The following is a 15078-nucleotide window of genomic DNA, read 5'->3' on the forward strand; positions in this document are numbered from 1 at the left end:
ACATGGGGGGGGAGGAAGTGGATTCTCTTGATGGTAAAATATTGCGCAAAATGGGGGCATGGGAATCGTTGACGGAGATGCGAGGAGAGTGGGAATTGATCCGAGGCTTGAGACACGATGGAGGTATAAGGATTGAGAATGGCTCCTACCCAACGTTGGAAATGTGTGGTGAACATGACGTCAGTTTATACCAACAGACCAGAGAGATGTTGGCAGCTGTTGGTCTAAATGTGTGGGGTTTAAAGTGCACAGACAGATGTGAACGGCGTTGGAATGATACACACACACACACACAGTCAAATACACATCAATTACTGATTTTCTTTCTGAGTGGAAAGGCAGAACTAACCCAACCAACGGGATAAGATAGACAGGGCACACTGAGATAAATTACATTATCTAATAAAAAAAACAGTATATTAACAGTAACAACTGGTGCCCAATGATGGAGGAAGGGAGGAAAGGCTTTTCACTGGTGACAGACGTGTATATATGAATTCACTTCCCTGAGGCTTTTTCTTGTGTGGAAGCATGGGACCAAGACGAGGTAGAAAAACATCCCGGATGCGACATCTCCAGCACAAAAGAAATAATGAAAGCACACCTCCCTCCTCTTTCTTTTTATGTCCTTTTCGTACTTACTTTTTCCTTGGTCTCTTTCAACTGTCTTCTCTTCAATTAACTTGGAAAGCAACTTAAGACCCCGTGCTTATTTACGTCCTTGTTATATCTCGCTTTGATCTCCCTGCAGTGCTCAGTGAACCCTCTTTGTTCCCTCGGCTCTGTTACTTACTTTACTTTTACTGTTTCTCTGAAAGTGGTGCCATTTGGTCATGTAGTCATCATTTATGAGATGATGATCTGAGCTTTTCTTTTGTATGTCAATACTCTGTTGCCTGGGAGTCAAAGAGCTGTTCTTCTGATTTAGATCGATGGAAGCCCTTCTATTGAAACATGCGCTTCAGATCCACCTTAAGGCTTGTAGTAAATTGAGATTACTTTTTTTATCTACGTAGACATTGCCAGTTTCCTGGCAGGCTAACATCATATTCGGAGCAATGCTTCCTAATTTTCCATGTGATGTTCTGTTCTACAGTTGAGCCTGGCTGCGACACCTTCTGGGAAAAGATACTCCTCAGTTGTCACCTCAGCTCTGAGTACAGCGCTGGGATTGTTTCAGTGTCACATGCAGAGCTGGGCTAATGTGCTGGCCCCAGAGAAAATGGACCTCTTTGTCACGAGAGCCTTACTCCTTAACACCGCCAACACGTACAGTATGTGTTTGAAGAGTGCTGTTCTCGGTAATTTAAGGTACGAGGGGCAGGCTGTCCAAGTGCTGTAGGCCATTTCGCCCCAAACAGCACCTACATGCAGAGGGTGACTGGTATGACTGGTATTTTCCAGTTGGCTCGGTCTCCAGTTTTGTGGTGTCTCTGGAGTCTTGTGATAAAGGCAGAGAGCAATCTACAAGAACTATACCTTGTGTGGGCAATATGGTGTCCACATCCTCCCTCCAACACACCGCGAGACCCACATACACTCCAATGCTTACCGTTTCTTGTCTGTTTGTGCAATTGTGAAAGAAAAATCAAAAGCCGTGCATGACGTTCATTTCAACATCCGAGGTTGGTCTAAAGCGATGAAATCTGTGCTCTTCTGGAGGAAGTAAAGAGCACAGATGCTGATTGGCTAAATTGTATGTCACACATTTTCTTGTTCTTAGACCCGCCTTCCGTGGACAATCTTGAGATTGCCAGCTGAAACACGACATTGTGACACATTGTGCCACCATCCCTTTTTGAAGCGGTACACTATAATCTCTCAGTTTCACATCCAAAACACAGGTATTTGGTTAGTTTGAGGTGAAACATGCATTCCAACTGCTTGTCTTTTTTTAGCCGAGTTATATAAGAAGTAAGATTTGCCATTATATGGATGTTTCACAACAACAGCAGAAAAAGAAACCTGCTTACTTGGCACTCATGTTCATGCGACTCCCTTGCAGCGCTGTCTCTTATTTCGTCTTGGACTTTTTCTCACAACCACACACACACACACACACACACACACACACACACACACACACACACACACACACACACACACACACACACACACACACACACACACACACACACACACACACACACACACACAGACATTGAGGGGAAGAGTACAATATGTAATTAAGGCTGAACCGCATTGTTCCAATGATCTCCACACTGGTAATTAAATCTAATCTGTGTGTCTTCTCAGTGCAAGCTGGTGTGTCTGTGCGAGCATGTGTGTGTGTGTGTGAGTGTGTGTTTAATGTCATAAGGCCAGAGCGGTGTAATGCCATACTCCCGTCTAGTTAATTAATTCAAATGTCCGACCATAATTAAATTCCCACAGTGGATTGCGACGGTTCCCATGGAAACAACGCGCGCATACAGAACATCGGCAAGGACGAGGCGTGAGCTTGAGGGAATTTTTTGTTAAGTGTGAGTTTTTCAGCCCAAACTATATGCACTTTCAATACAGAATGTACTAATGTACTGCACATTGGCCTCACCACAAAGGAGGAATATGTCTGCGTAACAAAGAGGCTCTGCACTGCACAAGGGGCAAGTGCATCTTGTTGGACGACGGCACCTGGGGGGGGGGGGGGGGGGGGGCTCCCAAGCCCACGGGCCTGACACCCCCGGGACGATAAAATCCACACTACACCCAGTTAACATTTCAATTATCTTTTTTTTGTGTTGACATGAACATGTCGCAACGATGTCTGTGTGCCGTGTGACACCACCCCCCCCCCCCCCCACCCAACTTGCCCCCATGTAAGGTTTCCAATGTCATCGCCAATCCTGCAATGTCTCGTAGAGTAATAGAATACAAGATCAGGATCTCCTCTGCCATTTTGTGGTCTTGCGAGGCAGGCTCACTTCTGGAAATCACGGCTGCCAATCATCTCTTTCGCTCTCGCTTCTTCCCCTACGTGCAGGCACCCAAGTGCAAACACACACACACACACACAGACACACACATATATATTCTACTCACTTAATTTGACATGGTGATTACATTGAACAAATGCTTTAACACGCCAGTGAATGCACGGCTCTGCCTGTGGAATTAAACTGATATCTTCTGGACTGTCCCCTCACCTAATATAGGGCCTCATTTTCCCACTGATGCTATTACTGAAACTAGCTGAGGGCTAAAAGATAAATTTGTCAACCACAAAGCTATCTGCTCGCCTGATCATCATGCCAATTACTGCACGGATAGAAAGGATCGGGATGGGTGTTGAAACTTTAATCTACAGAGGGAACTCTTTAAAGCCTCCTTTCCTTCTCATCTCTTTTGTTTTAAATCGCGGCTTCTATATTCATTCTGAAGCATGTTTGTGGAAAGAAGAACTGGAGCGACACTGAGCCAAACTCACGGGGGGGAGACTTTGAGGCGAGGTGACAAAGTGCAAAACGTACCTGCACCAAACAAGAAGAAGAAACCCGGCCAACCACCAACGACCCCGTGTGTAGTTCACTAAATCAGAAGTCAAATGAGGTGCTGGCAACACAGCTGATGGCCCTGTGCTCAATGGTTACTGCTGTCTTTATGCCAGCTATGCAGCCTTTATGGCTGTGGAGGAATGTACCGCCTGGAGCCAGGATTAGTTACAGGAGAGGTGAGGCGTTCGAGGGGGGGGGAGGTATTGCTTTTTTTTAAAATGGATTATTAAGGAGGGCTTATCATCTCGCGGGCATCCCCATGGGGCGGTTTTTAAAAAAAAAAAAAGGCAGTACAAACGTACAGGTTCAAATAACAGGAGCTGAATGAAGCAACGAAGCACAAGCGCCGAGTAATGAATTATGCACCGCTATTTTCTCTGACATGAAATTCCCCCCCCGACAGCTTGAGAAAAACAGCCCAACTGTAACGAGCTGCATTACCTCCTGTAAAAGAGTGCGGTGCCCGGTGTTGGGAGGGATTTGCATCAATAACACACGCGCTAACTCTGAGGCAGTCCACACTGCAGGGAATCTATTCATGTTTAAACTTTCAATTTGGTGCATGAAACTAAAAAAAAAAAGGTGATGCGGATCGGGGGGGGTTTTTTGGGGTGGAGACGCGTCTTCTTGAAATCTACCTGTGCACCGGTTGGTCAACGGGAAGGCAGGGGGAATCATTTGGATTATGGATTCTTTCAAAAATAAATAAAAAAGAGTTGGGTTTTAAAAGGTTAATGAGAGAATGATCCAAATGGTTTCGATCCACCACGGCCAGGCATGACAAGCCCTTTTTCTACAGTCAGGTTTAGTGACGAGGCATTAGTGGTGGCTTTGGGATGTTGTGACCTCTGAGACAGAAGCTTGAGGGGGGGGCGGGGGGGGGGGGGGGGACGGATGATCTTTTGGAACGAGGGATTGATATTCTTATTAATTCTGTCTCCTTTCCTCTCTCCCTTCCAGGGCCAGTGTGGCTTTCATTCTCTTGACATTCTGAAAGATGCTGTTAAATGTTAATGAAGACTTTGTCGGGAAGACGTCTGACACACGCGCGCACACACACACACACACACACGCACTGGAGAACCCTAAACCGGACGCTAAGGCATTTGGGACATTTTGCCATGCAGACAGCCATGCACACATAGGCGCCCACATGCTGAGCTACACTCTGCTCTCCAGCTCAGAGTTGAGTTATAAAGTGATGACTTTATCCTCGCTTCCGGGGAAGCGATTAAACAACCACAGCTTCTTCTGGCCCGCTAACCTTTCCAAACCTCTCTCAGTCAAACTTCTCTTTCTTCTTTTTTTTTCTATTATATTCCAATCTAACTTCACTCGCGGCTCTGGGTTTTTATCTGATATCTTTTTTTAATATTTCGGGGGGGTGGGGGGGGGGGGTGTTGGAGGAAGCGTAGATCTGACAAGCCCTCTGCATACGTCTGCTCGGTGGGGCTCTCATCTTTTGACGTCGACGCTTACTCCTACCGACAGCACGTCTGAGTCATTCCTTCTTGCCACAGGCTGAAGGCTGGAGAAATTTGAACGTAGCGAGCGCCACCCGCTCGAGGTGACGTGCTGTTTAAATCAAACGCACTTTACATTTGTTGGACTTGAAGATGCTCCGTGTTGAGTGTTCTTCTATGTAGACTGGTGACTGGCGTGTTGATAGGGAAGGGGGGGGGGGAAAAGCAGCAGCTTATGTTATATATATATATAGAAATAAAGGACGTCCAACAGATGATCTTTTAAAAAGCATCACAAGCTAAGAGTTTCTTATGAAAATGAGTGAATTGGTCTTAGCATCAATCTTATATTTATATATATGTTCATCAGGTGAAGCTACGTCTTCTTCAAGATCAAAGAATATAAGAACTAAGTAAGGGATAATTAGTGTCTGCTTAGCAATATATTTTCATAATAAACTAATGCATCAAGTAAAACATGTCAAATATTTCTTATTGCCTGTAATGAACTGCATTTATTTGTAGAAAGAGTAGACATAAAAATCCCAGGATCAGAGTATATGTGTAGCTGTATCTCAGCTGCTCCCAATGGGAACCATCCCCAAAACAAATCTGGTAATATGCTCATCCACAGACACTCAGTCAAGTATTCTTATTTGTTGAATGAAATAGTATCTGAGACTCCCACTGTTAGAAACTCTTCATGTGGAAAATCACACCCACCGAATGCCACGTGCCTTTCCAAACAAACGTTGGACTTCCTGTCGACAGTATGCAAAAGAGACATCTTGGGAATTTATTACATGGAAGGTATTTCCAACAAGGCCGTCGAATCCACCGCTGAACTAAAAACCTGAACAAAGACAATACATCATTGGGAGAGGAAAGCGCCCCCAGGTGACATCCAATTAAGATCAAGTGGGCTTGACAGTTGGACTGCGGGGCATTTTTTCCTTTTAGCGCAAACATCGGGCAAGAATGGAAAGTCGAACCAACAGAATGAGCTGCTATTGTTGTTTGAGAGAGAGAGAGAGAGAGAGAGTTTGCAAGCACAGAGCAACGCGACGTCTCTGCACAACCCACGAGCACGCTGTGCCCCGAGTCACAGCCCACGGCACGGCCTGCATCCGCTCAGTCACTTCCACGCCACGCGCTTTACCGCGTGCAAAAGAGCTAAAATCAACACGGGAACGGGCTGATGTTGCACTAGAACTCTTTGCTAGTCCACGACGGATCCGGAGGTGGAGAGGTTTTGGGCTAGCTCGGGTCCCCCGGAGGAGAGAGAGTGAAAGTACGCGGCAGACAGAGGGAGTAATGAATCTAAAACTGACAAGCAGCCAAAATAAAGTTATGGCGTCCTCGCATCTTTTCAAGTCTTTCTTGAAGCAGTAAAGAATGTGGATGAGAGGACTGTTTTTTCAATTACTGCGGCTTTTAATTTTTTGTCTTTTCATTGTGTCTCCGATATTCATTATGGATTTTTAATATCACACCCCGAGCTTTATCACCTAACACTTGCTTTAGTTTATATATGAGCTCCCTCCCTTTTCATGCGTTCATGCTTACATCTCCGATCTGTGTGCAGGAGGCTCATTCTATTTTTTTAAGTTTATTGCACATATAAAAGGCTTGTCTCTGGAGAGCCAGTATTACTTTAGGAAGGACAACGAAAACAGAACATAAAGGACGGGTTAGAGAAAGAAAAGTAAATGCTATAGACAGCGGGTAGAGGAAGAAAAGGTGTAATGGAAAGTAAAAACAGAACAAAATAAAAAATAAAATCATATAGAACAGAATAAAAGATGTTTTCTTTGAGCCCTCTGTGCTGCTGGTAGGTCATCGCAGGGGCCCCTATGGGGACAATTAGGGCTTATGTGGCGACTGTCAGTGTTTGTGTGTATGTGTGTGTGTGCACGTGTGTGTCACTAAAGAAAGGCCTTTATGGGAACAGAGCAGGGAGGGCAAGACACAGAGGGAACCATGCATCCATGGTGTGCTTTTTAAAGACATCAGCTTGAAATCCTCTCAAAAAGCTGCTGCTCTGAGGAACATCCCACTGCGTCTCCCAGGTGCATGTACACTATGACTGTATACATCATGTATATATATATATATATATATATATACAGACTGTAGGAAGGAGGAGAAAAAAACATCCCCGCTTTGTGAACATGATGCACAGCAACCATAGAGAACTCCCTGTAGGGGGGGGCCGTTAATGACAGCTGTCACACCTTTTCATCCGTCCCCAGCTTGCACCCCGGGTTTGCTGTTAGTGAAAGTAACGGCTCTGTCGTGACGTGCGGCGGCTGTCAGAACCCCGGTTGTGCTGTGCACGGTGCCCTGATCATGGTGACGTTCCTCCCAAGGAACACAACTACTGTACGGTTTAACTAAAACATGGGTAACATTTTTTTTATATTTTGCATTGGTTAATGTATTTATTTGTGCTGGTATATAGGTGAACCATGATGGTGTGTGGCAATTGAGCCAGTTATGCTGCGCTTGTGAAACAAACTATTTTAGATTTAATATAGTGCTGCATTTCTCTAAATATGAGTCATCCACGTCGCCCACTGAAGCAATGCGATTTCTTTTTAATTATGGAGCGCAAGCGCTCAAATTTAGAACATGCTTAAGAATGAATCCAAACACATTGATGGGGAGTTTATTTCAGCTGAAACTACTGCAAAATTGGATGTATTTGACCTCACACAAGATCTATTCATCTGCAGGGCAGCTACACGTAAAATGGGAAGAAACGGAAACGTAAAAAGCGTCCCAAAGCACTTTGAACTGCTTTTCTTTTCAGGCAGACAGAAAGCTGACTCCATATGCGATAAATAACGAGCCAAAGGTAGGAAATCACTGAGTTGGTTGGTATTGACGGCGTAGGAGGTGCAGACGCATGGATGGATGACGTAAGGCGTGTGAAAAGGAGGAGGACTTCAGTCACAGCCTGACGAGGGACAAACATCTCTGACATAAACTAAACAAGACACAAGCGCAATTCAACTTCCCCCCCCCCCCCCCCTTCTGGCAGAAATGTAAATTAGGGACAGCATGTTAAAATGTCAAACAAAGTGATTGAAAGAAGCATCGTCCTGTTCATTCCACAAGCCAGTTCTTAGCTCTTTTTTTCCCCCCTTTGTTTCCCTTATCATGTATTCAGACCTTTCACACCACCTGTGCGGCTCTGTTTACCTCACGCTGACCCCTTTACTTCCTGCTGAGCCTCCTTCTTTCCCTTCCCTTCCCATCCGGAGTCATTTCGCTCTCCTGCACCCTGCATTTTTCCCTCCCACCCAGTCAATCTAATTTCTCAGTAAGCCATTGTTGTTGATGGTGTGGCTTATGTGCAGAGTTCTGTATTTAGCTCTCTGGGAGTCAGAATGTTCTATTTGCCTTCCTCTCATTGCAATGCAGAGGCCTGGCCCTTATTATGTAAAATGCAAATGTGTGCGTATGCAAAACATTTTAATATGACATACGCTGCGGGGGAGGGGTGCCATCTTCCTCTTCCTACATTCCTTTATACTTTATACGAAAGGTTGTTTTCTCCAAAATGTTCTCTGGAGCTTTTTGCCGGCATTATTTTTTTTGTTTAAATGCATTATACTCTTGTAATTGAGGACACCAAACATGACCCGTCCCAGAGTCCTAGGGAAAGGTGAACCAGTGAAACAACAGCGGCACATATGCATATGTGACACCAGGAAGCTCCCTTAAAGTAAAGCCTTCCTCCGAGGCGTACATCTCAACTTTGTGTTTCCACGGCGTCCCCTTTGGGCACTGACCCATGATTGGCTCTCTACGCCCCACCCCCGCCCCCCCACCCAGAGGCCGGGAACCAAAAGTGACTGTAAGTTGTAGTTTCCCCAAGTAAACCTCTTCATGGAAAATGGGATTTCTATTTTATTCATAAAGCCATGCAATTACTCTCCCCTTTTGTGTTTGGCATCTTTTGGACTAATAAGCGAGGAGCAAAATGCTGAAAACGCTGAGACGGTCCGTACCAAGCCTCCGATGTCCCCGTGTCTCTTATCTGTTCCCTCCGTTCACTCCTGAAGGGCCTCTCATTGCTTCCTGCCTTTGAAGGTTTCTCTTCCTCTTACAACGTTCGGTGTGTATCACTATTTTCCACCCGTCCATCTCCCTGCTGAAGCCCTCTCGTCTCCTCTAGTTAGCCAGAGCCAAGAGATACTCGTTGGGCTGGGGGAGCGTGTTTGTGTCTTATTTTCTTTGCTAATTGCATGGCATCATGTCAGTGTGTCCTCAGTGTGTGTCCATGTAACGTGTGACCAGGCTCCTGTAAAGCTGTGAATCGACCACACTCTCCAAAGGACTGCTAAACAGGTGGTAAAACACAGTTAGTAGGAACAGAGGCTTGCTGGGAGTTACGCATGTGTTTGAGACAGTGTGACGCTGTTACAGTGAATCCTCCGCCTGCTTTTCTCTTCATATGAACACACACACACAGTGTCCAAGGATTGTCCCACATATAGTGTGCCACACACGTGACACATGCTGTACATGTCTGATTTCGGCCTTGTATAGTGGTTAGAAGGGGTGCATAAACACACACACACACACACACACACTTACCCTACGAGACTGGATCTCTTTGACGTAGAGAGGCGATAAGAACTCGGACACTCCCTCCAGTCGGACACCTTCCTTGGTCACCCGCAGATTGCCCATTCCCTCCTAAAGATACGGAGGCACATACGGAAAGAGACAGTCAAAAGAATTATTCGTTAAATAAATCCAGCGTGAACAATAGAAATGAGCTTTTCCCCCACATATAGTTTCCTCATCTCCACAGAGCCGGAAAATTCCACGATTTGCTGTTGCTCATCTGCATTCTGAGGAGTTTTTTTTGTATTATTCATGTTCACAAATGATAAAAAAAATCGATAGCCTAATGTGTATCATTCTATTATATTTAGTAGTATAGACAGACAAGGCATAAATAATAATAAATGATTGAGTTATTCATGCAGCTTTCCCTGTGGTTGAACGTTGCGGCTCGGCTGCCCGCAGGTTTCAACACGTATAATAATAAAGTAATAATGTATCTTATTCTATAACACACAAAAATATGTGTACTGTCTATGCAATGCATAACCATTTGCTCTGTTGTTTAGATCTATTGATTTTCTTTTCACATCACATTAGTGATTCATTGTTGATAGTAAGGACATCAGTTTCTTCCCAAAACGTTCCAGCAGCCTAATTGGTTCATTATGAGTCAAAGAGGATAAAGAACAAACAAAAATCTAACAAAACCCATCATGACATTGCTGCATATACACATCTTTGCACCGCTGCTTTTGCAAGGCATATTTTTGAATTTCATCGAAAAACGAAACAGAAAATCTGCATTTTGAGTTTGAGTCCAGTCGTGGCGTGCATGTCGCGTGCTTCACGTCGCAGATTCCTTTCTGATCACCTGACCGCCGCGCTGCCATAAAAAAGGGGCTTTGTCCCGCCTTTTTACAGGCTCCAACACGAGGGAGCGCTTCAGAGATGGTTGGATCGGACTTGTATGGTCAGATTAAATTCCTTTCACGCCGCCATGCCGGGTATCCGGGGGGCAGCGAGGGCTTTTACGGAGCAGAGGGGCAGCTGCTCGACCATGTCAAACCTGTGCTTAGCAGAGGGAGGGTGCAGGTAGCACAGCAAATGCAACCGGCGTGTGGGCATTGTATTGTAGCAGGTTGGGTGGAAACATACAGTAGGACTTCGATGAATATATAAGACTGAAATAGTGAGAGAGAGAGAGAGGAGAGATAAATCGCGCTAGGACAATGAGGAGAGCAGAGGAGGAAATGGAAGACGGGAACATGTCAGCCGGGGAAATGCAAAACTTAAAGAGGAGAAAAAGCATAAATCTCATAGCAACGAGGACGGAGTGAAATGGCCTCCTCTCCTCCGGAAGAAAACCCAAACAAGATGTTCTGCTGATATTGCATTAGACTCAAATGATTTCTGTTTTATTCTTTTTTGTCATTCCTGAACGATGGATCTGGAGATTAATTTCTCGTCTCATTTTATACGTCTCATCGAGATCTCGTCACTGATTCATTGGGGAGATTTCACTGAAATGCCTGTTTTTCGGCTGTATGGCAGGACTTGCACACGCGCAGGAAGGTGCACAATGATCTTACCTTGCCTCTATGTCCTCTCCTTCTGTCAGTCACACGCCCAATTATAAAAAACATAACAGACCATGACGTTACAATCAATCAGGGTGTCTTTCCCCCCCACATGGCTGCCCCAACGTCCACCACAGAATAGGACTTCTGACAGCTCTCACTCTTTCTCTTTCTTCTTTTTTTTTTCTTCTCATTTTCAATCCAGTATGCATCGCTGGCATGCAGGGGCCTTTGAGACAGTTTTGGCAAAGACTGGAACACAATGGAAGTTCATCAACAAACTGGAAAAAATGGGTCAATGGCTCTTTTCGTTGAATAGCTCTCTCCTTGAATCTGAATTCTTTGTCCTCCTTCTCTCCATCCCCTCATCATCTGCCTCCCTCTCTCTTTCACCTTGTTGAATTGGTTTTTGAAAGGAGATCATAGGTTGTGTTACACGTTGAAGCAGAGCTTTTCTCGAATGAAAAAGCCCCCCCTCTGGTAATTATTTGTAATTGAGCAATAATTGGTAATAAACCTTCAGATTATTCCTAAGTAAAACTTAACAAACTGACTTAAATGGATTCCAACCACCTGGACCTCACGGTAAGTAAAAGATAACATAAATACGGCAAGATTTTTCTCTGTATATTTCATTTTATATCTATATATATAAGAATAGTCCACATGTGTATCCATCAAGCTACTTGTCTGTCTCACCTCATCTTACTTCTTTTTCATTCTATATGCATATATACATATATATTTATATACACACTGTCTATTCTATTTGAATATCGCCTATACCAACCGATATCAAAAAGGCCCTGAATCAGAAGACATGATCGAATATGTGGCGCTCCCATCCCATGCTGTCAGAAATTCACTGATGGTTGCAGTTATTACCGTAGACGCTTCATCAGATTGTATTTCAGTAAATTCTTGTTTGAGATTTTTCAATGTTTCTCTTTGAAAAGCACGACCATCAGCCATCACGCTCTAGAAACTATTTCTACTCTTTCATTTAAAAAATGTTCACTGCTACGGAGAGACTGCCTCGCGTCTCTCAGAAATATTGTGTGTCCAGGAGGAGATGTTATTGCACCTCCAATGACATATTGAATTTAATCTTTCTTTAGCATCAATAGACAGCCCTATTATTGAGGGTTTTGTCACACCATGCTTGAAGCGGTTGACAGTGCATTGTTGAATCCTAATAGGTCCATTTCCAAACTGTCATCGCTGTCTAAAGATCTACAATACTTTGTGAGCAGCTAAAAGCTTTTTTTATTCACAATTTATATTTTATTTATTTATTTCATGTTTTGCTGATGTTTCTTATCAGTGTCTATGAACTGAAAGCCCCCCCGGTTCCCAAACAGTATTCATTGGTGTGCCAAAAGGTTTATTTGTATGACAATAATGCTTCTGTATTTATTTTTCATCTGTATATTTTTCTCTGCTAATTGAAATAGGGTTTTATTGGGGCAGATAAAATTAAACAAGCTAATGCAACATTCACTTCTAAAGTATCACACAGCTGGAGCAGACTTTAAGAAGGGTTGCTGTTTGCTTTATTGATCAAATATTGTTTTGGACTATCCAGTCAACTTGTTCATATAGTATAGTATAGTTAACCATATTTGTATCTAATCAAGTAAAAGGTTTTATTGAACTTATCTACTGTCACAAACAGGAGTTGACTGGAGCACATGTTGCCCACTGTAAATTCAATGAAATTCAATGGCACAGAGAGCAGAGAAGAACAATAAGTGGGGGCACATTTGCATTTGCGAGGTCAACACATTGTGTGAGTGGGTGAACTTCCTTTTCGAAGCAGTAGTTTCTCAGATAACTACGTGGTGGAAAGGTCAACTGTCCCTTCACGTGAAAGCAGGGTTATACACATGGAACACTCGTATACAAAGAACCAGAGGTGTGGACTCGAGTCATGTGACTTGGACTCGAGTCAGACTCGAGTCATGAATTTGATGACTTGAGACTCGACTCGACAAAACGTACAAAGACTTGCAACTCGACTTGGACTTGAATACCGATGACTCGTGACTTGACTTGGACTCGAGCCCTTTGACTCGAGAAGACTTGCTACTTCCCATGAAAACCGGGGGAAAACATTTTCACACCACCGCGCCGCTCTGTTTATCTGCATCTGTCAAAAAAATGTGCGCCACCTGTATGCAGAGAGCGCGCGCTGCCTGAACAACATCCAATCACTGCAGTCCATTTGACCGTATCAACGAGACAGCTCGTTCATGGTTACAAAAATCGGGATTTTTGAACCCGGATTCAGACTCCGATGGAAATCCTCGCCAACATTATGCCAACGTCCGTTTTAAAGTAGTGTAATGAGCTGAGTTAAAGTTATTAGTTAATCAGTTATGCAGATGTTGCATGTGTTCACGTTATGCTCTGTTACCAGCTGTAGTTACGCGAGACAACCCGAGTTTTGGGGGGCCGTGTATGCGGAAGTGTTCGTTCGGCGTGGTGACGGCCAACAGTGACCGAAGTTGAGTAGTTTTATATAAATAAATGCAGCGGAGTTGCAAGCCTCCTTATTTACGCTGCAGCATTGGGGTGAGCGTTACAGTACTATAACACAGTCACAGTCGATCCACCATTACCCTTCCCTTCGTAGTCTAGGTCTGTGAGGCAGCGCACCATCACCCAGGGTTCCCCGTCCCCACTATAATAAAATGACTCGAAATGACTCGAAACTAAAATGGTACGACTTGTGACTCGACTTGAGACTTGTTGGCTGTGACTTGTGACTCGACTTGGGACTTGCTTCGTCTTTGACTCGACTTGACTCGGGACTCGAGGGCAATGACTTGAGACTTGCTTGTGACTTGCCTAACAGTGACTTGATCCCACCTCTGCAAAGAACCAATGACCATGACTTCAGGGCATCCAAACACAAACGTACACACACACACACACACACACACCGTGTGTCCCTGTGGTGATGCATGGGCTATTTTTCAGGCATTTCTATTTTTTAGGACTGTTGTAATTTTCACATAACCTTTAATATCAGCCAGCAGACCTCAGCGTGGGAGGAGAGATAGGGAGAAGGGGGGGAGGGGGGGGGGGGGGCGGGGAGGTAAAACAGGTGAGGAAATGGCAAAGCCGTGTGCTGAAGGGATTCACACAACTCGTGAGCGTTCCGGCCGCCCTTGGCCTTTCTGAGCCGTGTGGATCCATAACCGTGTTTGAGGGTCAGTGTCGAGAAGATGACTCTCATTTCAAATATGTCAAATTATTAGTGGATCCAATTCAACGCAATCAAATCTCAATGTGCCGAGCACAGCTGTTTGAAATCGTACCGGTCCATGCTTCATCTGAAGCTACACCTGCATATCATGATATCAACACTCTATTCATAAACGCACACTCTATCCATAAGTGTGTGCTGGGTGACTTACTGCTCCACATGTAGTTCATGCACAGGACGAGGAGCGACTTGAATTAGGTCATTGTGGAAATTCCAACCTCATCCTGCAAGTCCTCAAAATCCATTTAGGAGGCAACCGCCTTATTGAAATTATTGACTGCTTGGACAGGATGCAGTTTGCTCACAAAGTCAAGCTACCTTAACAGCTCCCTCGGGGCCCTGTGCCAGCCGCTGCATGAGTAGCATCTTCTTCTTTATCTCCCTCCTCTCCTCTTCACCTCTCTCCCTCCTCCACTGCACTTCTTATCTATCTACCTTGTAATCTGCTCCCAAATAGAGCCCAGGCAGTGAATCCGTCATTCAGCATTAGCGACATGCCTTTATGTTTGGTTTCCCCTGTTGGAAAGGTAAGGTTTGTTACTTTACAGATGCTCCCATTAGCTGTTAATGCAAACTCGCCACGTCCGCCATCTGTTTCATATTAAAAAAAGAAAAAAAACCTAAGCTTTTATTTTCATTAGCTGTAGCTTAAAAGTGAAGGAGATCAATGTTCCTGTCAAAAAGAGGAGCCT

General features: G+C 44.4%; 1 protein-coding gene across 1 annotated transcript in view; it reads right to left on the reverse strand.

Annotated features, from left to right (window-relative positions):
- LOC119218307 (zeta-sarcoglycan) overlaps positions 1 to 15078 on the reverse strand; it is a 217066-nt gene that overhangs the window by 56333 nt on the left and 145655 nt on the right. Inside the window, exon 3 of the mRNA XM_037472630.2 lies at positions 9563 to 9664. Coding sequence (XP_037328527.2) covers positions 9563 to 9664 — 102 coding nt within the window. The remainder of the gene's footprint in view (positions 1 to 9562; positions 9665 to 15078) is intronic.

This window comes from Pungitius pungitius, chromosome 9, assembly GCF_949316345.1.
Source record: "Pungitius pungitius chromosome 9, fPunPun2.1, whole genome shotgun sequence".
Classification (NCBI taxonomy): domain Eukaryota; kingdom Metazoa; phylum Chordata; class Actinopteri; order Perciformes; family Gasterosteidae; genus Pungitius; species Pungitius pungitius.